We start from the raw sequence: 19,433 nt of genomic DNA on the forward strand, positions 1-19,433 counted from the left end.
TATATATCTTGTATTTGACTACCTAAAATTTTTTAAATTCCATGTCAATATGTGATCTGGAGATTTCGTCTATCTATTGTTACATGGGAGGTTAATTATTCTATGCTGCTGAATGAGATTATAGAATTAGAAATCACATTGAGAAAATGGGAAAGGCATAATAAAATGCAAAGTGGGAACAAAATGAAATTATATAGGGCACATTAGCTGCCCCATCTCTTGATTTCCTATTCAGGTCTTTTACATAATACTATTGTTATGTGGCCAAAAAATATTAATATTAATATTTACTAACATTGATTATGAAAATTATTGTCTTAAATCTTGAACGGTACAATGAGAAAAATATTGCAACTATTGAAATTTGTTGTACTTCCTTATTTCTTCTTTCTAAATATTTGAAAAATTATCCCGATATCTTGACGGAAAAGCTTATAATCCTTTTTTCACTTTCTATTATGAAAATGGAAAAAAACTTTACCCTTTTTCTTTTCGTTTCTATATTAATAATTTCTGAAATGGGTTTACCGACTTTTGTCGGCTTTGGTTGTTTGGATGAAGCGAGGGGACGAAGGACTAAAGAGCAAAAGAACCCTAAAATATGGAAAAGGGAAAAATGCCATAATAGATTAGAAAATGCCTTTAGGATGCCAAACACTGAGATATTTTTTATGAAAAGAAAAAAAATAAAGGAACAAAGAATTAGCCAAAAAAATTGAGTGCCCCATCAAAAGATTCTAAAGCAATGTGGAAAAAGAAAGGTCTAACCACTTTATCCCATTTGAATATCGAAAAGACCAACCCAAAAAAAGGGTAAAGGGTTAAAAAGAACAGAACATATAAGAAGATCGGTGAGATCAAATGGGTCCGTTCTTGCAAATTACGAATCAGAATGTAAGGTCACTGATAGAATATTTGTGCACATGCAATGCCGATGATATAATGCATTTTAACAAAATTACATATATGGCTTAGTACTTTACTAGTTGAAAAATAGAAACAAAATTAACTTGAAATTTCAATCTCCATAGTTTATGTTTGGATAAATGACCTAAGAAACGTTAATTTTCCATATTTTCTCAGTTTTGGCAAGAACTTCTAAAAATTACATATAAAATCATGAACTTCTACTTTTGCATCCCATTTAACTTCCATTAGTTTTGTCCTTTTTTTGCTAACTTGGCAAATGCCCCGCAAACGTGGGAGACATCTCGCTAACGTGATACTTGAAAAAAATATAAAATAAAAGAAATGGTAAGTAACCTAAAAAAGCATTAATATTTTCATTTTTTTTTAGTTTTAGCACGAACTTTTGAAAATTATATGTAAAAACACAAACTTTTACTTTTGAGTCTCATCTAACATGGCGTGAATTTCCCATAAGATTGAAGATGTTTTTCAAATAAAAGAAATAAAATTAGAAAAAAAGGGAAGAAGATGAACTATTCATCTTGTTCATTGGTCACTGAAATTGAGTAGCTCCTATTGAAAGTAAGTATTCCCACATAGAAAAGTTAAAAATAATTTAATAGTTTTATATGTAATTTGGGTACCAATACTTAACATTTTGAGCTTTTAAGTGGAAGTGGGCATGAACCCATATGAGCTCAATAGAAATTCAATATGCTATAAGAGTTATGATTTAACATGCGCATATGTGCACCTACACCATCGGGCCCAGTATGTCCAAGATTAGCTAAGAGTGCGCCTCGTGTAAGTCCTCCTTACCCAAACACGGAAGAAGAGCCCGACTTGAGGTCAATTGTTGTGAGTGAATGATTAAGGGTATGTGACAACGTGTAATAAAAAAAAAAGATCACACGTTGCACGTGAAAGCTGGTGTCGAGAGTGTGAATTCCACATAGGAAAAATAAGAGTAATCTAATGGGTTTATATGGAACTTAGATATCAATACTTAACTACTTGAACTTTTATGTGAAAATGGACTTGAACTCGTATAAACCGAATATAAAATTAATGTGGCATCATATCCATAGTTTCACATGCGCACATGCGCACCCATACCATGCTAGGTCCAGTATGTCCGAGAATAGACAAAAGTGTGCTTCGTATAAGTCTCCCCTCGCCCAAGCATGGAAAAAGAACTTCGCTCAACGTCAGTTGTTGAGGGTAGATGATTAAGGGTATATGACAACGTGTAGTCACCGAAAAAAAAATCGCAAGTTGCACGTGAGGCTGTGTATTGAGAGTAAAAATCTCACTTGAAAAAATTAAGAGTAATTCAATAAGTTTATATAAGATTTGGATAGCAATATTTAACAACTTGAACTTTTAAGTGAAATGAGTTCGAGTCTGTATCAGCCCAATAGAAATTTAATTTATTCGAGCCTCCGGTAAACCCATGATTACCAAGCCACCTGGGTCTTGCAAACCATAGGGCCAGTACTCGCTAAGCTTGCGAACCCAGCCTTGGCATCGACCAGCCCATACGGCACAAACCAAGGGCTTTAGAGCCAGGGGCTCCTACTGAGAGAAAACCATTATCTTCAAGCCCTAGGCTCCCAACTCTCGAGAGCCCTATTACCCAATTGACAGCTCAAGACCTTCGGGGCTGGTCAAGCCTAGGCTTAATTTCAAGCCCTCGGTTCTTCTCGTAGGGTCTCATTGACCATAGGGTTGTCCCATTGCGGATGGATAATATGGGTTACTTAAGGAGGGTTGGACAGTGAACGGGAGCATGGACTATGATTTGTTGGCAAAAATCGTCGAAGGAAACTCAAAATTTTGAATTTTATTTATTTATTTTTCATATTTTTTTTCTAAATTTTTATTTTATTTTGAAATCTGTGGAGACCAAAAATTTTTTAAAAAATTACTTTGAGTATTTTTTTATGAATTTTCTTTTTTCTTTCATTCTAAATTTTTCATTTACCATGTCAATGGGACGTTTGCCACATTAAAAAAAGAAAAAAAGGGGGAAAAACTAAAGGAGGCTAAATGGGGAATAGAAGTGAAAATTCATGATTTTATATGTAATTTTAAGTAGTTCATGTTAAAACTGAGAAAAAATGAAAATTGTGGATTTTTTTAAAAGTTATTCACCCTTTATTTTTTCACGATTTGGTTCAGTAATTGTCTTGCAAGAAACGATCGATAATCATTGGTCAACTAACTGAGATCACGCATTCTTTTCATTTATTTATTTATTTTTTCGATCAGTTTCATTTATTTATTTGTTTGTTTGATTTATTTTGGAAGACAATTTTCTCAAGAAGTCGGCCTACAAGAAAAGAATATGTCAACGAAGGTGGCCTTGTCAATTGCTATTATTTTTCCAATCTCAATAAATAAAAGAAAATGAAGAAAAAATGTATCTAATTCCATTGCTCTTCTCTAATATTTTTTGCTAAGAAAATTATTTCTTGTTTCACACTTTAAAAAAAAAAGATTCTTGTTTCACACTTAAAAAAAGATTCTTGTTTCACACTTAAAAAAAAGAGTGCCAATAATTGGCTCATCATAACACGTCAGCGTAATTTGTTGACAATAAGGTCAACATAATATGTTCTTCACGCGTGTGAATGTCGTCGTTGACGGTATTTGATCACATATTACGTACTGTCCTCATACGTATACTCGTGGTTAACTTAGTGAGACACGTCGAACCCAGAGATTAATTCATCATGAATTAATACAATCAATTAATTAATTAGTAGACATGGGAAAGCTACGCAGAGGTCAATGTTTCTAATCTTGGCAAGACCCTCAAGCATAGATGAGCTTTCACTGGCTTATGGTCGGAACTTTCGATATTATCCACCGACTCGTATGAGTGAAGAGTTGCATGGATCTTATCAGCGTCATCTACCTTGAACAAGATCCGATCCGTCCATGCTGGCACCCGAACCTTTGCAGAAAACAACATTGAATCAGTTATATTATTATTCTCAAAAACCTAATATATGAATTTAAACACAGACAGACGGATGATGGATGAGAAATTGACGACGCTCAAGAGGGAGGGAGAGAATACCTTGTAGCTCGTATCGTAGTCACTGCTTCCGACGTTGTACTTGTATGTCGGTTTGAATCTTAATGAGCCCTCGCAGTAACCATTGAAAATCTCTCCTCTCTCGGCCTCTTGCAGAAGCTGGTCCTTGCTTATCAACTCCTGCAACGAAGAGGCACGAAATGTTAAACTTGGGAATTCTTCGAACACAGACCGTTATAAGAGTGAGTGAATAGGATGTATTTTAGCGCACTTTCTGGAGGTCGTTATGTATCAATTTTCTCGCAGGGTGGGTGTCGATGCCCCGAAGACGGTAGTTGAGGTCTCCCAACCAGACGGTCACTTGGGCGGGCGGGGCATAAGGGTTGCAGTCCTTTGAGAATAGGGAGTGAGATATGTGCTGGCACTGAGAATTCCTTTGCTCCACATTGTGCTCATGAGCTGCACGCACAATATATGAGTTATAAATTTAGTATTGGAATCTTTTTTTTTTCCTTTTTTTTTTAGTGTTGAAAAAATTAATTAATTTGGAGGATGTGCGTGATGAAAAGAAACAGAATATATATATATATATATATATATATATATATTAGTTATAAGAGATCAGGTTTACAGACTTCGCAATGGATGATGGTAAAGGGAAAATAATTAAAGATGAATGAAAGTTCACTTATGAAAATTAAATTCGAGATGCTTTGATTCTGAATTGAAGATGAAAATCACTGCACTGAATTTCATTTCTCAAAATGTGAAAAATCAAACAGAAGAAAATACCAGAGAGATGGCAAGAGATGAAAACTAGACGGAATCCTTTGAAATTGATGCAAATAGCCACAGCTCCTTTCTTCCTCCTTATCAGCCCTCCACATCCTCCAACTGAATGCTTGTCGACCTTCACTTCTGCACCAGACGTTACACTAATTAATCTCTTTCAGTTCGATTAATTAGTAATCTCAGTCGTCAATATCGACTTCAGCTATAGGTGTGCCGGAAGCGTTACGCTGTGCTCTAAAATTGTATGTGGGTCGACGCCGAGGAACCAAACCTGACCTCTAGCCAAAAGCTTCGAGTTCTTGGGCCCAAACACGTACAGCTGCACGGATTGCATCACTGCTTTCCCCAGCAATCTTCACATCCCGACATGAATCTTAGTTAGTATATATATGTATATCTCAATGCGCAAAGTTTGTCAAACCATACACCACAACGCAAATTAATCTGACAATCAAAAGATGCACGGGAGATGCAAATCAGGTGGCTTGGTTATAGCCCGCTTAATTACATGTGAGTTGGAGCCATGACTGCCTGCAACATTCTCGAGATGTTGGTCCGCGGGGCCTCCTGTAGTCCGACCACCAATAGTTCGAAATTCCTCTTGCTCCCGACCAGTTCTACTAGATCTTCATACGATACCTTTAATAAATAAATACATCAGCAAAATACACCTTCGGTACAACTTCATTTTGAAATTCGAACCACAAGGTCGGAGACTACTCTCTTATTGTTAATAAAAAAAACTCATTCATGAATCATTATTAGCATATTGAGAATGACTGTACGTGCCTGTCCATTCATGTTCCAGGTGACAAGGCAAATGCAAAGGTCCGACTCGTTCGAGAAGTCACAGGAGTTATTCGATTTCAGTGTCCTTATTCCTTCATGTGCTGTTGTTGGTTCTTGGTTGTCCATGGCGTCTCTTAACCGCGGTTTGCACCTCCTCCAGTAACTGAGAAAATTCTTAACAATATATCTGTTTTAGAGATTTGAAAGGCCTCAAATTGTGTTAGGACCACTCATATATAATGTATATGGTGCTAAAACACCGAAACACATCGACATACTTGTTGTTTTTATATGGATTAATAATCCTGCATCACACGACTTTTAGTACGTGTAAATCCTGATCGACTATCCCTCATCTAAATAGCCCCCCGGTTGGAAATAAAAAGTTCAAAAACTAAGCAATTAATCATGGATCGAGGAGCATGTGGGAGCTCAAAGCAGCCAATTGTATATGGTACACACGGTAAATCTGAACATTCAAGAGTATGTTCGAGATAACTAAAAACCTAACAAGAAATTTCACACGGAATTAACCCATAACGAGTTTAAGTATGTTTTTAATGAATATATATCATATATGTTTTACCTGAGATGATTTCCCATATCTGCTGCAGTACTATAATCTTCTCAATCCCTGAACTCTCCTTGTGCAGACGGCAGGCTCCTCACAGTACAAACAGTTGTCCAAAGAAGAAGTAGGAGAAGAGGGGAAGAACGTAATGACTTCTTGAATTACAAAACCAGAAGATTCTGGGCTTATGTGATATAATCGTCGTGTGGCATGGCAAATTATATAAGGAAAATTATGCCAATTCTGGCAACATGTGTGCGTGTGTGTCTATTAATGGATTTGCATGGGGGAATGAAAAGTCAGATGGGTTGAAAAGCTTATCATAAGGTCAAGACTAATTACTTGAAGTTAGGTGGGGCTTGTTGAAAAAGAATACTCAGAGGATCGATCAGAAGTTTAATCAAATTAGGATATGACAAGCAATTGAAATCCCAAACACAAATTTATTGTACGCGCAGTTTGCAGATAATAGAAGCAAGAAGTTTCTAGTCATGGTTTATGTATACATAGGTTCCCATATTCTACCTATCAGAAAAAAAGGTTCCCATATATTCTTCAAGATAGGGACATTATCGTCTTTTTCAGGTGATAATATATCGCAAGAACACAAGATTCCCATGTTTAATTTATGACTGGGAAGCATTTTTGTAGTTAGGAATAAGGTAACTCCCGAAAAAAGAATTAATTTCAGCTAATAGAATAAGAACATTTCAAATACCTCGCCGATAAAAAAATGAATTTTATAAGGTCATGCTTAAGAATTGCATTTAGATAAGAATTCTAGACGTATAGAATTATGCCATCCAGTAACATACGCATTTGGTTAAGATGGGAGATGCATTTACATGTGTGTAATTATTAATTTAAAATAACTAAAGCATACATACACTATCCTTCAAATAAATTATTGAAATATTGAGTAAATTATTTATTTATATTTTAGGTCAACTATATGTAGAGGCAAGTACACATCTTAGCTGAGTTATCGCGAGCAAACTACTTTACATCTACTAAGTCATTACGCTAAGTTTTGAGTAAATTAGTTAAGTAAAAGGTAAGTTTAAGAATGCTTATTAATTTTCAGTGACGGTACAATAAAATTTTTTGATTATCGAAAGATGATTTACAATTTCATAGTCATTTTATTTTGCTTCCAGTACAACGAAAGTTAATGAGATAATTTGGTCAACTCTGAACATAAAATAATTACTGGAGCATCAATTTGTATTTAAATTATTGTTATATTATGAAAACGTAGTCCTTTGTCCTTTTGCAACATCTAATTAATTACCTCATATATATATAAATATATATTATCCGCCCTACACCCGAATTGTATTCATCTTTCTTGATTTATGATTTCTTTCGTTAATTTCATTTTAAAATTATAATATAACCATTAATACTCTCGTTCATGGAAAGTTAGGGAATTCAATATTGACTGAAATTACATAAATTGAAGTTAAATAAAAATAAAAGGACAGAGAGAAGGGGTGGTTGTGGAAACATGGAAGTAGAGAAGAAACGAGGGAGGTTGGAGAGAGGAAAGTGAGATATTTTAAGAGAAAAAGAAGAGAGAAGAATTTATAGAATTAAGTCGTTATAATTATTTTAATTACAAAGGAGTTGTGACAATTTTTGTTGGGATTGAAAGAATAATAATCTCGGAAACTCTAGAGGTTGTCTGGATTGATGGATTAGGGGGGATTGGGAGGGGTGGGGAAGGAAAGGGGATCAAATCCCATGTTTAGTATTAGTTTTTAAGTGAGGGGAGAGATATGGAAGTATTAGGTGAAGCTAATACACCAAATGATATGTGTTATTTTAATCAAATATTAAAAAAAATATAAAAGAAATAAGTGTTGTGGGCTTCACATAATAACTTGATAGACACTGAGTGGAGACTCACAATATATGTGTTAGTCTCACCTTTTCTCGGATTGTGAATCTCACTAAATTCCCCAAACCCCTTATTTCCCAATTCCACAATTAAGAGGGATTGGTTAAAAAAAAAACTATAATACCACCCAATCATTCAAACCAGAGGAAGCGCTTGGAGGATAACTTTATCCTCCCCCATCACTTACTTATGCAAACAAAACAACGAATTTTATTTCCCTCCCCACCATACGCCTTCCCTTCCAATCCCACCCCAACTCTCCATTCTTGGTTATCCAAACAAGGTGTTAGTTTTCTTCTCACTTTCGTAGAAATATAAATATTAATTACCTCATGTATATATATTATCAATTAATATAAATATAAAGTGCGTTTCGACATAATTTTTCTTTTTTTCATATTTTAATCACCATATTATCAATTGCTTTTCATAATTTATAACCAATGTACAAAGATTATTATATAAAGAATGGAAAAGAATTTTATAAATTTAAAAATTAAGTAATGAAATTAATGATTACAAAAGAATTTGCAGGAAAGAAAGGTAACATGGAGAAAGGAGAGAGAGGGTATGGAAGAAATTGTGGTGGATGGTTAAAGGTGATGTAAATTTACTAACACATATTTAAATTTAATGGTTCATTATCATTTAGGCTATGTTTGGTCATTAGTGTTAAAGATGAAGGTGGAATGGGATGGGGTTTTAAAATACCAAGGATATTCAATACTTAATAAGTGTTTGGACTTCACTTTTAATATAATGCCTGGAACAATTAATCAGGTGACGACGCGTGTAATCTTTGATCTCTTTACTTTCGCTATGTGTCCCCACATATGCAAGTTCCCATGTGATTTTCATGTGATTTTTGCCACATGTCGCCATGTAATATTTCTTAATTACATAATTATTGTTTCAAAAATAAAAAGTTAATAATAAAAACATATGATATATTAATACAACATCAATTAAATAAAATAATAATCTATATAAAATTACATCATCGTATTAGTAAAAATCTATTATCTAAATAAAAAATATTACACGGAATTTACTAATTCTAATTGGTAGAATTACAACGCCATACTAATAAAAAAACATGTATTAAGAATTGGTAGAATTATAGTGCCGTATTAATAAAACGTTACATAAATTTTACCTATTCAATTTGGTAGAATTAGTATATTATTTAATAATTAAAATCTTTGTGAAATTCGAAACTAAACTTACCGTTTTAATACGAATTGTAAGAGTTACTATTATTATATTAAAAAGATTACATGGATTTTACCAAATCAAATTGGTAGAATTACAACATCGTAATAATAAAAAAGATCTTCCTTTTTTCCATGTGATTTCCCATGTCCGTATTCATCATGGAAATTACTGCTATTCATATCCCAAAAATCTTGTTTTTTTTTTTCATTAGTAAAGAGCATGTAATAAACTCGTGCAACGTGCGACTGTAATGTCTAGTTACAAAAGAAATTGTAGTAAGAGAAATGTAACATGGAGAAGGGAGAGAGAGGGTGTGGAAGAAATTGTCGCGGGCGGTTAAAGGTAACCTTTCAATTTACCAATACATATTTAAATTTAATGGTTCGTTATTATTAAGGATATTCAATAGTTAATAACATAATCTTTAGAAACGAAGTTAAATTTAATTTAGTTTGATTTTAGGAAATAAAAATAAAAAAATTGGGAAAAGTATGTGAGAAAATTTGAAAAAAAAAGATAAAAAAGTAATCATTGTGTTGTTGAATTGAAGAAAAAGTTTTGAAATTGAGAAAAAATATTGAATAGTTAAGAGAATTTAGTATTAAAAAAATTAATTGTAATAATAGATAAGAAAAAATATGAGAGAAAATTTGAAAAAAAAAGAAAAAAAAATGATTGTATTGTTGAATTGAAGGATAAATAAAGTTAAGTAAATCTTTTTTTTTTTGTAAACAAACAAACAAACCATAGTGTTTGGACTTCAATTTGAAATACGAAGGGGAAATGACAAATGTCCTCACAAAAGATTATTTTAAAATTTCTTAAAATAAAAAAAAGAGAGATTTTTTGAAATTAAACCAAAAAAAAAAGGAAAAACTGTCGAAGAAATACTAAGAGAGGCCATGTTTGATCGACTTCGGCGACTGCCGCTTCGATGAGGTTGCTAGCAGCCTTGACTTGGCGATGGTACTTGACATTAGGCCACCATCACCGAAAAGTCATCCCCCTACGAAAGAGAGGGGAGCGCCCAAGTCACAGTGGATCCTTTCTGTCTTCAATGAGAGTGAGGGGGGACAATTTCGCAATGGTAGTGGCCCAAGCGCTGGCCACCACCGCTCATTGCATGCCTCTCTCCCTTTTACCTTCACAAAGAAGGCACGTTTTGAAAATTCGAGAGAAACTAAGGGTAAAAGTGTCATTTGATTAAATATATTGTTTTAATTTGCCCTAAACCCACCCCTTAAGTGAAATTAGATTAGATGCTTAATAATTATATTATAATCTAACTCAAATCAATCTTTAGTCTGACGTCACCAAACACGGTATAAGGATTTTGAAATTCCAATCCTAGTTCTATATTTCGCCTGTCAAATGCAACCTTAAGTTACTTTCGATGAATATATATATATATATATATAATATTGGAAAGAGAATTTTATAGCACTAAAGCCTTTTTCAATATAAATAATGTCATAGATATAGATACCTATTCATATATTTTTTTGGTAATAACATATTCATATATTTTCATATTATTATACACGTGGGAAATTGTTAATCATTTAAGTTAAATTTCTCCTCTTAAGGAAATTATTAAACATTTCCAACACTTTAGGCACGTGTCGTAAAACGTGTTTATAAGACGGCAGAAATAATTCAACGCAAGAAATTCAAAACAGGAGCCAGATAATGATGAAGAAAAAGGAAAAAAATAATTATCTACTCTTTCTAAGGAGCAATGAGCAAAATAATATGACCAACAGCGGGTAAAGAAGCGTGAAATGAGAAAAGAATAGAATACTTGGCGTGTATCATGGTATGGTATATGAAAATTCCGCGTATCTCACCGAGTTCAATTCGAGCCCAATCAATTCACTAAGGAAATAAAAGTTTCTCAACATGCTTTTCTCCATTTTGAAGACTCGGACTCAAGATTTGTTTAACAGGATTAAATGTCGAACAGTTTGAAATCTTCAACCAATTCATTTCGGAAAAAGAGAAAAAAAAGAAGAAGAAGGGGAAATAAAGAAAACAGTTTTCCAAATTCTCAGAAATCGTAGCTTTTTTACTATCTCTATAATTGTCGAAGGGAAGGTATTGGCTTCCCTCTCCCTCTTGCTTAGTTGCTCAGTTCAGCTGAGCTCTCATTGTCTCCTCTCTCTCGACGCTTGTTCAGGTAAATGTTCGATCATGTTGTGCATTTAACTTTTGTCGTATAGTTGTTTTTCTTAACTCAGCAGAAAGATCATGTCGGATTCGGCAGTGTTTGTTCTCTTCCTGTCTCTTTCTGCGGCTCGCTGCCCCTACCCTTTCGCTTAGAAGCCCTGCCCGAAAGTTCTACTTGATTCCCGTTTCAAATTTCAATTCTACTGCTGAACGATTCAATTTGCGGATTTTGTCAAGGTAACAGCTGATTTGGGATGCTTTCTGACAGGTTTCGCGGTGGGAAGTGCAGGTATTTTTGCTTACAGCTCCTAGGGTTTCCTTGGTTAGACCTCGGGGTTTTGATGGTGAAACTTGTTTAGGTCAGGATTTTGGGGTTTCCTTCATCCCGTAGCTCAGCGAGTGGACGGACCATTAGCTTCTTGGAATAGCAATGGTGAGCTGTTCTCCCTTTGTTTTAATTAATTAAAACCGGAACGCACTTTTGTGCTGCTTTATTATTTCCAAATGTGGAGGCTATATCGAACTTGGGTGAATCGTTGGCTTGCTTGTTTGATTGGGTAGATATCTTATACGTCCTTAATTCCATTCATGTTTGTTACAGCAGAGTATGTGTGAATCGAGTCAGTTTGTCCATTTATAAAATGTTGTTGGTTCAGTTATGTCTAAAAGCCCTGTATTGCGTGTAAATTCCCGATTGTAGGTTTTATGTTGGGTTCCAATTGAACATCTGTTAATCAACTCTACTCCTCCTTAAAGAAGTAAGATTGGGTAACAAACGTGATTCCTTATCATTGTAAATAGCAGCTTTCATGTATTAAAAATTGTCTTCACCATTATCGACAAGAAAACTGGCCTTTTCCGATGACGATGATGCGGGTGTTATCATTTCATAACCAAGGTTTTATTTTACCAGAGGAATGGGAAATCTTGAACCGCTATTATGAAACACCAGATAATCTAGTAGCTCTGTTTGGCCATTCTCTCATAAATTACATGTGTACTTGCTATATTTGAGATGACGATTGAATTCAAAGTTTCAGAGATGATCATGTCAGACTGAAAGTTTTATATTATTCAGAGAAAACTTTCTAGCTATTGAAGGGATATATAAGCTGAAAAGATTCTTATTGTGTTTGCATTTGGAATCATATTCATCCGTTAGCTCTTTGCATTTGCAGAAGCATAGAGAGCCGCCCAAGAGCCTTTGCCAGACACAGGCAGAATTGGATAAATTCAGTAATCTTCCTGGCCATGTTATTGACCAGATCTTGTCTCAGTTATCCATAAGGGATGCCGTGAGGACCAGTGTCTTATCAACCAAATGGCGGTACAAGTGGACAACTATCCCGAACCTTGTGTTCGATAATCAGTGCCTCACATTCACTTCCCAAGACCAGACGGTCATCAAGAACAAATTAGTGAATGTAATTGATCATGTCCTCTTGCTGCATACGGGCCCGATCTACAAGTTTAAGCTGTCCCATAGAGACCTTATTGGAATCACCGATATCGATAAGTGGATCCTTCATCTCTCGAGGAGCCCTATCAGAGAATTCGTGCTTGAGATATGGAAGGGCCAACGGTACAAGTTGCATTCTAGCTTGTTTTCTTGCCAGGATTTGATACACTTGGAGCTCTTTAATTGTTTGCTCAGACCACCTGCAACATTTCGAGGCTTTAAGAACTTGAAGAGCCTCGACCTGCAGCATGTTACCATGGCCCAAGAAGTCTTCGAGAGTCTTATATCAAGTTGCCCTCTTCTCGAGAGGCTGACCCTAATGAACTTCGATGGGTTCACTCATCTCAACATTGACGCTCCTAGACTTCTGTTCTTTGACGTCGGAGGTTATTTTGATGATATTACTTTCACGAACACCTTCAATTTAGCGCTAATTTCGATTGGGCTGTATGCTGATGAGAAAGTTGAGAGGAGATCTGCTCGAAATTCCAGCAATCTGCTTAAGTTCTTCGCTCACTTGCCCAATATTCGGAGGCTCGAGATTCAGAGCTACTTCTTAAAGGTATCAGGTTTTCTTACATCACTCTGGGGAAGTAGGAACTCCCTAAGTAATTGACTTTGTAGTAATAGCGGGTCTAAGTAGGATATTAATTGGATCACGAGAATCCTGCATTATATCAGTAACTTATAATACCTCGCTCAGATAGTATATATACTCAATCTTGCTTTTGCTATGCTTCTATGTTGTTTCAGTATTTGGCTGCTGGTGATGTACCGGGAAGGCTTCTCTACCCTTGCACAGATCTCGGATATCTTTCCATACGCATAAATTTGGACGATTTTGCTGAAAATTCGGCTGCTCTATGCCTCCTAAGGAGCTCCCCGAACTTGCAGGAGCTAGAGATATTGGTATAGTTTTCTCCTTGATGCATTGCTGACTGCTGTTTCATTACTAGGAAAATTAGAAAAAAGAGGTCATAAAAAGAGCTGGAGTTTGGACAAGGTCTTCATGCTAGAAATCAGAAACCTGAAATCATATCCAAAAAGAATGCCACGAGTTTTTTGATCCCTGTCAAACTAATGTGCAGGCTCGTCCGGAGGAGCCGTCTTCTGGAGCAACTTGCCTGAGCTTCTGGGAGGGCGAGCAGAAGTACTGCAAATTCTCTCAACTTCGGCTAGTAAAAATTTATGGCGTCTCCGGGATCAAGACTGAGCTCGAGTTCATACGCTTTGTTCTGTTAGCTTCTCCTGTGCTGGAGAAAATGATCATTAAGCCTGCTCCAGTCAATGAAGGAATGGAGATGGTGAAGGAATTGCTTCGGTTTCGGCGAGCTTCTGTCCAAGCCGAGATCGTCTATGTGGACCCATGATGACTTTCCTTTGCTGTTTTTGCTGGATCAATGACTTATTGTGATACTTGCTGTACGGGAGAAAACTAAATCAGATGCTGGAACTGGTCTCCTCTAGTTGTAATGCATGGTTCGTATCCTGAGTATTAGTTAATAGTTATCGAAGAAATAGTATCTTTATCTCCGTCTCTTTGGTCCGAGGGCGGGAGTCGTGGATCGCTGAGGATTATTAAATAATTCACGTGGTCTTCTCGAACGTGACTGCTCCCTCGGCAGTCATTATGGTCATGGATGAACCTGAAAAGAGAAAAATGAGAGAAAACTGTGCTCCCCTCTGTTGGCTGCTCCCTCGACCATAGGTTCCGACGAGCTTCCGGCGAGCGTTGCTGCGGGATCTCCTGGCCCAGAGCTCCTGTCTGTCCGGACGCAGCTCCGACCGGCACGGCTGCTCGATTTTTCTTCCCTCCATCAATTGACCAATTCCCAATTAATAGTTTCCCTCACTGAAATTCTTCGCACTCCCACTTCTGTTTACATTCGGGGTTCATGGCGACAGGAACAGAACGCCCATCATCCAAGAGGAACCAGGTAAGTTCTGGACATGCTCCTCTCAAAAAAAAAAACCTTTTTTTTTGTTTATTGAAGGTTTGAAAGACTTCGAGGATGAGTAGGTAGTTAGTCAGTTAGGCAGTCTGAAGTTGAGCTTTTTCTTTCAGTGGCGCTGTTGTCTGGTGATTGATGCCCCAAGGAGCAATCCTGAGTTGAGAATTTCTTGGTTGATTAAAAAATCTCTGTGAGAATCAGTGCTTCACTTACCTGGGAAGTGCTACTTATCTATTGACAGTTTGATTTAGGTTTTCATCTTGCATTTTCTAGAGCAGAGTAACGAATGAATACGCATTAACTCTGCTGGGAAGACGGAATAATGCACTTAGTATCGGATATATTATGGGAAGAGGAAGAACTGTGTCTACTGTCTTCTTGCTTTTTTTGGATGATGTTTCTTCTTGTTCATGTTATAAGGACAACAAAATGGGTCTAATAGTTTGTGATTTGTTCGCCGCTGCCTGAGTTCTGCCATGTTAGTTACTGACAAGTCACACCGGCCCAGGCGAAGAGAAGAGTCCGTAAACCTTCACCAGAAGAGGAAGACAAAGACAGGATCAGCCATTTACCTGTGGAATTAATAGAAAGGATCTAGCGTCTTATGCCGCTCAGGGAAGCGATGAGGACTAGTATCTTGTCTAGGAGGTGGAGATACATGTGGACGACTCTCAAAGAGCTAGTCTTCGACGACCGCTGCATTCCCTCACCCTCCCGACACAAGTCCGTTACGGATAGGCTGGTGGAAATTGTTGACACCATTCTCTTGCTTCACTGGGGTTCTATAAAGAAGTTTGTGCTCACTCATGAGGAGTTTGAAAGCACCAACGACATTGACTGCTGGATCCTGTATTTGTCTAGGTTCTCCGTGACTGATTTGAGCCTTAGCTTTGAGGAATACGAACATATCTGCAAGATTTGGTTTCGTTGGATCTCTCGTATTGTTCACTAAAATAGCCTGCTGCATTTGAAGGGTTCAAAAATCTGGAAAGTTTGCGGCTTCACGATGTTGACTTGACTCGAGATTCACTTGAGAAACTTATCTCTTGTTGCCCTCAGTTGCGTAAACTGGATTTGTTTCTAGTCGATGACATTGCCCTTCTCACCATTGACACACCCAATCTTCAGGACCTTAAGCTCTCTGGTTCATTATGAGACCTTAGTTTTGGCTGCAATTTTTTGACTGAAGTAGAATTAGGCTTATTTGAGAGGAAGTATGAGCTTGCTGAAGCCAATATATATACCAGCAATCTGGAGAAATTCTTTGCACAGCTGCCACTCATCAGGGCTGTCCGAATTGAGGAGGACTCACTAAGGGTACTGTTACATATCTAAGGGTTCTTTGGAATTGATTCTACTGTGGTTCATTTCTTTTTTATGAACTATGAACGGATTGGCCCGTTTGTTTTCAGGGTTAAAATCACAAAAATTTTAACTTTAACTCTAACTCACTGCACAACAAAAATACACATTTCTCAAGTCAAAAATTTTAACTTTTAACTCAACACATTGAAACCAAACGCACCGTTACTGTTTGAAGTGATCTTATTAAAATATACGGCATGTCAATCATCAACTATTCATGGCAATATCTACTGATGAGCGTGACAGCTGTTCTTTGTTCTTGTTACGGACATATATGTTTCGCGAGACTTTCATCTTATTTTTTCTTTAAATAATACAGAATTTATCAGTTGGTAAGGTGCCAGCAATATTGCCCAATCCAATTCTTAGACTGGAGTACACTTTTATACGTAGACCTGCACAATCTGAGGAATGTTTTAACTACACTTTGCCTCATGAGGAGTTCCCCTGGCCTTGAGCAGATAGTTTTTCATGTTGTGAGTATTTATTTCTTGGAATAGGAATAGGGTATATAGTATATTTTATAATGTAAAATCTCCCAATTGGTATTTGTATGGTCTTTGTATGATAAAACTAATTTCTAACCCCGTGTAGTTTGTAGAAGATGAATTGGCCTATGAGGATAAAATCAAAGAGTATAGCAAAATCTACAGTTTGCGAGTTTCATTGGAGGCATTGTGGTCTGTCCGTGTTCGGTGTATATGGAGGGCAGTCCAGCAGAAAAGAGTTTTCTGAAATTTTTGCTTTTAAACTCGCCAATGTTGGAAATAATGGAAGTTATGGTCCCCTGTTTTGTTTCCGGTGCCGGGCAGTCGTTGGCAAGTTTTTGGAAGAGTTGGAGCAGTCTCAGAGATCTCCGTCACGAAAAGATTGTGATGGCAAACTTGCATTAGGGGCAATATCTCTTGGAATTGGCTTGGATTTATAATTGCTGACAAGGTTTTGTCAACTTGTAGTACAGATACAGTTCACCTTGCTCGTTTGAGAACTCAAAGGTCGTGTAGGCTATTAGCTTGCTGCATACAACAAAAATCACGGGCTTCATCTGATTTCTCCTTTCGCGTTCACCAGTGCTCGAGAGGATGGAGGTTTGGTCTCATCCTAGTCATGTTACAGAGTGTTGCGAGTTGCTAAAAGCGTGCAGCCAATTTCCACGAGCTTCGGCTCGAGCTGAGGCTGTTCTCGTGAGAAGTCACAGAGCAACCCCTGGGCAGCATCCTGTATGGGTTTAGACTTTTTGGGTCGACTGCTTTAAGTAAGGTGCAAAGGTTTGACAAATTTCTCCTTTATTATTTATTTTATTTTATTAAAATTATTGAGCAAAAAGGTCTCGGTAATTTCTCTTTTTACTAATAAAGGTTAAACTAGTGTTATTAAAATCGGATTGGACATTGAGCTGGTGAGGATACAAGTTTATGGATTTATGGGATCAATCGGGGTTCAATGGTTCACACTACACGTTCAATTAATTATACTAGACGTGCGCCCGCACTACGTGCGAGATTGCTAGAAAAATTCTGAAGTGACCTAAAGAGAAAGGGGTGAAAGTGGAGAGAGAGCATAAATAATTGGATAAATTTCAATGACGCTCCTTATAATTTGTTAAATGATCAGTGATATTCCTTTTTAAAAAAATTAGTCACACACTACTTCTCCTTTCGTTGATGTGGTACCAAGAGAATATTCATTTTGCCATGTGGATTTCATGTACAGAACTGCATAAACAGATTTGTTGCATGATTTATTTATCCAAATCAAATTTGACCCTATTTGAGAAAAAAAAATAGAAATCAACGAAATGAGGGGTCTGGTAATTTTAAAAGGATAGACTGTCGCTAATCATTTTATAAACTATATGGGGGTGTCATCAAGAGAGCGATGAGAGTGGAGAGAGAATATAAGAAAGATGGGAGAGATAAGAGAGAAAAAGAAGGAATTTGAGATGTGAGTAGATAATTTTGTAAGTTATTTTACTATTTTAATTTTAATTGAATGACTCTTATTAATTTGAATATATCTAATATTTGTAAAATGAGAAATTAAAAGTTAGACAAAATTTTCCTTCTCTTTTTGGAGTATTATAGATAATAAATATTTATATTATTATGAAAAATAAGGTGGTAGTGATAAAATAAGTGCTTAAAAATTAAGCACGTAATTAGTTAAGATAATAAGTGTATAAGAAGAAGGGATGATTGATAAGGATGATGAGATGTCTTTTGAGGAGTTCAAAACATCAATAAGTAAAAAATGACTTATTTCATTAAATTAAATGTTTTAATTGAACTCATTAAGTGATTTTGACTTCATGATTAGGTAACGGAGACTTTCATCTTTCATCTATCTCTTTCCCTTTTTTTTTCCTTATAATTAACTTGTGACGAACTTTTAAGTATTTATTTGATTAAATTAAAACAAACACACATAAGATAAATTCTAATTTATGTGTAATCTTAGAAGAATAAGAGAATAATGATGAATAATAATGATGTAAAGTGGTTGAAGTGCAGTTGGTTAAAGGGGTGGTCTAATTGTATGAGTGGAGTCAAAGGGTTGAGGTTCAATTTCCCTCACAATCAAATATATTTTACATATGCTTAATGAACCGTTGAATCCATTGGTGCACTTTCAGTCCGAAGGCAGAACCGCATCATGCATGATGCTAGTTCCCCGATTCGATTGGTCTGGCCCGATTTTAATACAATGGTTGAACCATGAATGGCTTTTTCTGGCCTCATATTGTAAACAGTAAAATATTCTTTTAGGACTAAAACGAAAGAATTGGTAAAGGTTGAGGACCAAAAAAGATTTTTTTCATAAAAATGATGAACTATTAACTTCAAATTCAAATAATAACCTCTAATAAATTAGATTTATGGTAGATAATTTAGTGCCTATTTTGTAAAATATTATTTTGTGATATCTTTATCGTCAAGTTAAACTTTTATTTCATTTGTGAGCATAATTTTGTAAATTAATATCTAATAATTTTTTAATAGGTATTACATATTTATTTATCGCCGATGTAATGGACATATATGTTACATATATTCCTTTTAATTTAGATATACTAATTTCGTTTTGTACAGTTTTATATTGTTTTACGAAATTCATGATTCATACGTTAAATCTTTATGTCTTTTGTTTGTTTAATTAATTATTTTAAATTTTAAATTATTTTATATCATTTTTAAATTCATTTATTTTGTTAATATATTAATTGTAAAAATCAATTTATGAACAATTGTTATTTTGATAATATCCTTTATCTA

General features: G+C 35.7%; 2 protein-coding genes and 1 long non-coding RNA gene across 6 annotated transcripts; 2 read left to right on the top strand and 1 right to left on the bottom strand.

Moving 5' to 3' along the window:
- Positions 1-3,615: 3,615 nt before the first annotated feature.
- On the bottom strand, positions 3,616-6,370 carry LOC116192364 (type IV inositol polyphosphate 5-phosphatase 11). Of its 2 annotated transcripts, none has more exons than XM_031520899.1 (8): positions 6,120-6,370; positions 5,534-5,720; positions 5,253-5,383; positions 5,021-5,097; positions 4,745-4,870; positions 4,224-4,411; positions 3,995-4,132; positions 3,616-3,868 (listed from the first exon to the last, which is right to left on the bottom strand). In XM_031520899.1, exons 1-8 carry the CDS (start codon positions 6,134-6,136, stop codon positions 3,689-3,691), a joined length of 1,044 nt encoding a protein of 347 aa, XP_031376759.1. In that variant the 5' UTR covers positions 6,137-6,370; the 3' UTR covers positions 3,616-3,688. The 2 variants fall into 2 exon arrangements, with proteins under 2 accessions (XP_031376759.1, XP_031376760.1); XM_031520900.1 differs by having other exon boundaries at positions 5,534-5,696; positions 6,120-6,367.
- Positions 6,371-11,256: 4,886 nt separating this feature from the next.
- On the top strand, positions 11,257-14,373 carry LOC116212934 (F-box/FBD/LRR-repeat protein At1g13570-like). 3 transcript variants are annotated; one of them, XM_031547704.1, is made up of 6 exons: positions 11,257-11,395; positions 11,654-11,674; positions 11,745-11,818; positions 12,564-13,406; positions 13,598-13,753; positions 13,933-14,373. In XM_031547704.1, exons 3-6 carry the CDS (start codon positions 11,816-11,818, stop codon positions 14,212-14,214), a joined length of 1,284 nt encoding a protein of 427 aa, XP_031403564.1. In that variant the 5' UTR covers positions 11,257-11,395; positions 11,654-11,674; positions 11,745-11,815; the 3' UTR covers positions 14,215-14,373. The 3 variants fall into 3 exon arrangements, with proteins under 3 accessions (XP_031403564.1, XP_031403571.1, XP_031403556.1); XM_031547711.1 differs by having other exon boundaries at positions 11,379-11,395; positions 11,623-11,674; XM_031547696.1 differs by lacking the exon at positions 11,257-11,395 and adding an exon at positions 11,537-11,553 and having other exon boundaries at positions 11,654-11,818.
- A 1,371-nt stretch (positions 14,374-15,744) lies between these two features.
- LOC116212964 lies at positions 15,745-17,538 on the top strand. Its single transcript, XR_004157975.1, has 2 exons — positions 15,745-16,637; positions 16,756-17,538. It is a non-coding gene; the product is annotated as an uncharacterized LOC116212964 (long non-coding RNA).
- Positions 17,539-19,433: the final 1,895 nt, after the last annotated feature.

This window comes from Punica granatum, chromosome 1 (assembly GCF_007655135.1).
Source record: "Punica granatum isolate Tunisia-2019 chromosome 1, ASM765513v2, whole genome shotgun sequence".
Taxonomy (NCBI): Eukaryota; Viridiplantae; Streptophyta; class Magnoliopsida; order Myrtales; family Lythraceae; genus Punica; species Punica granatum.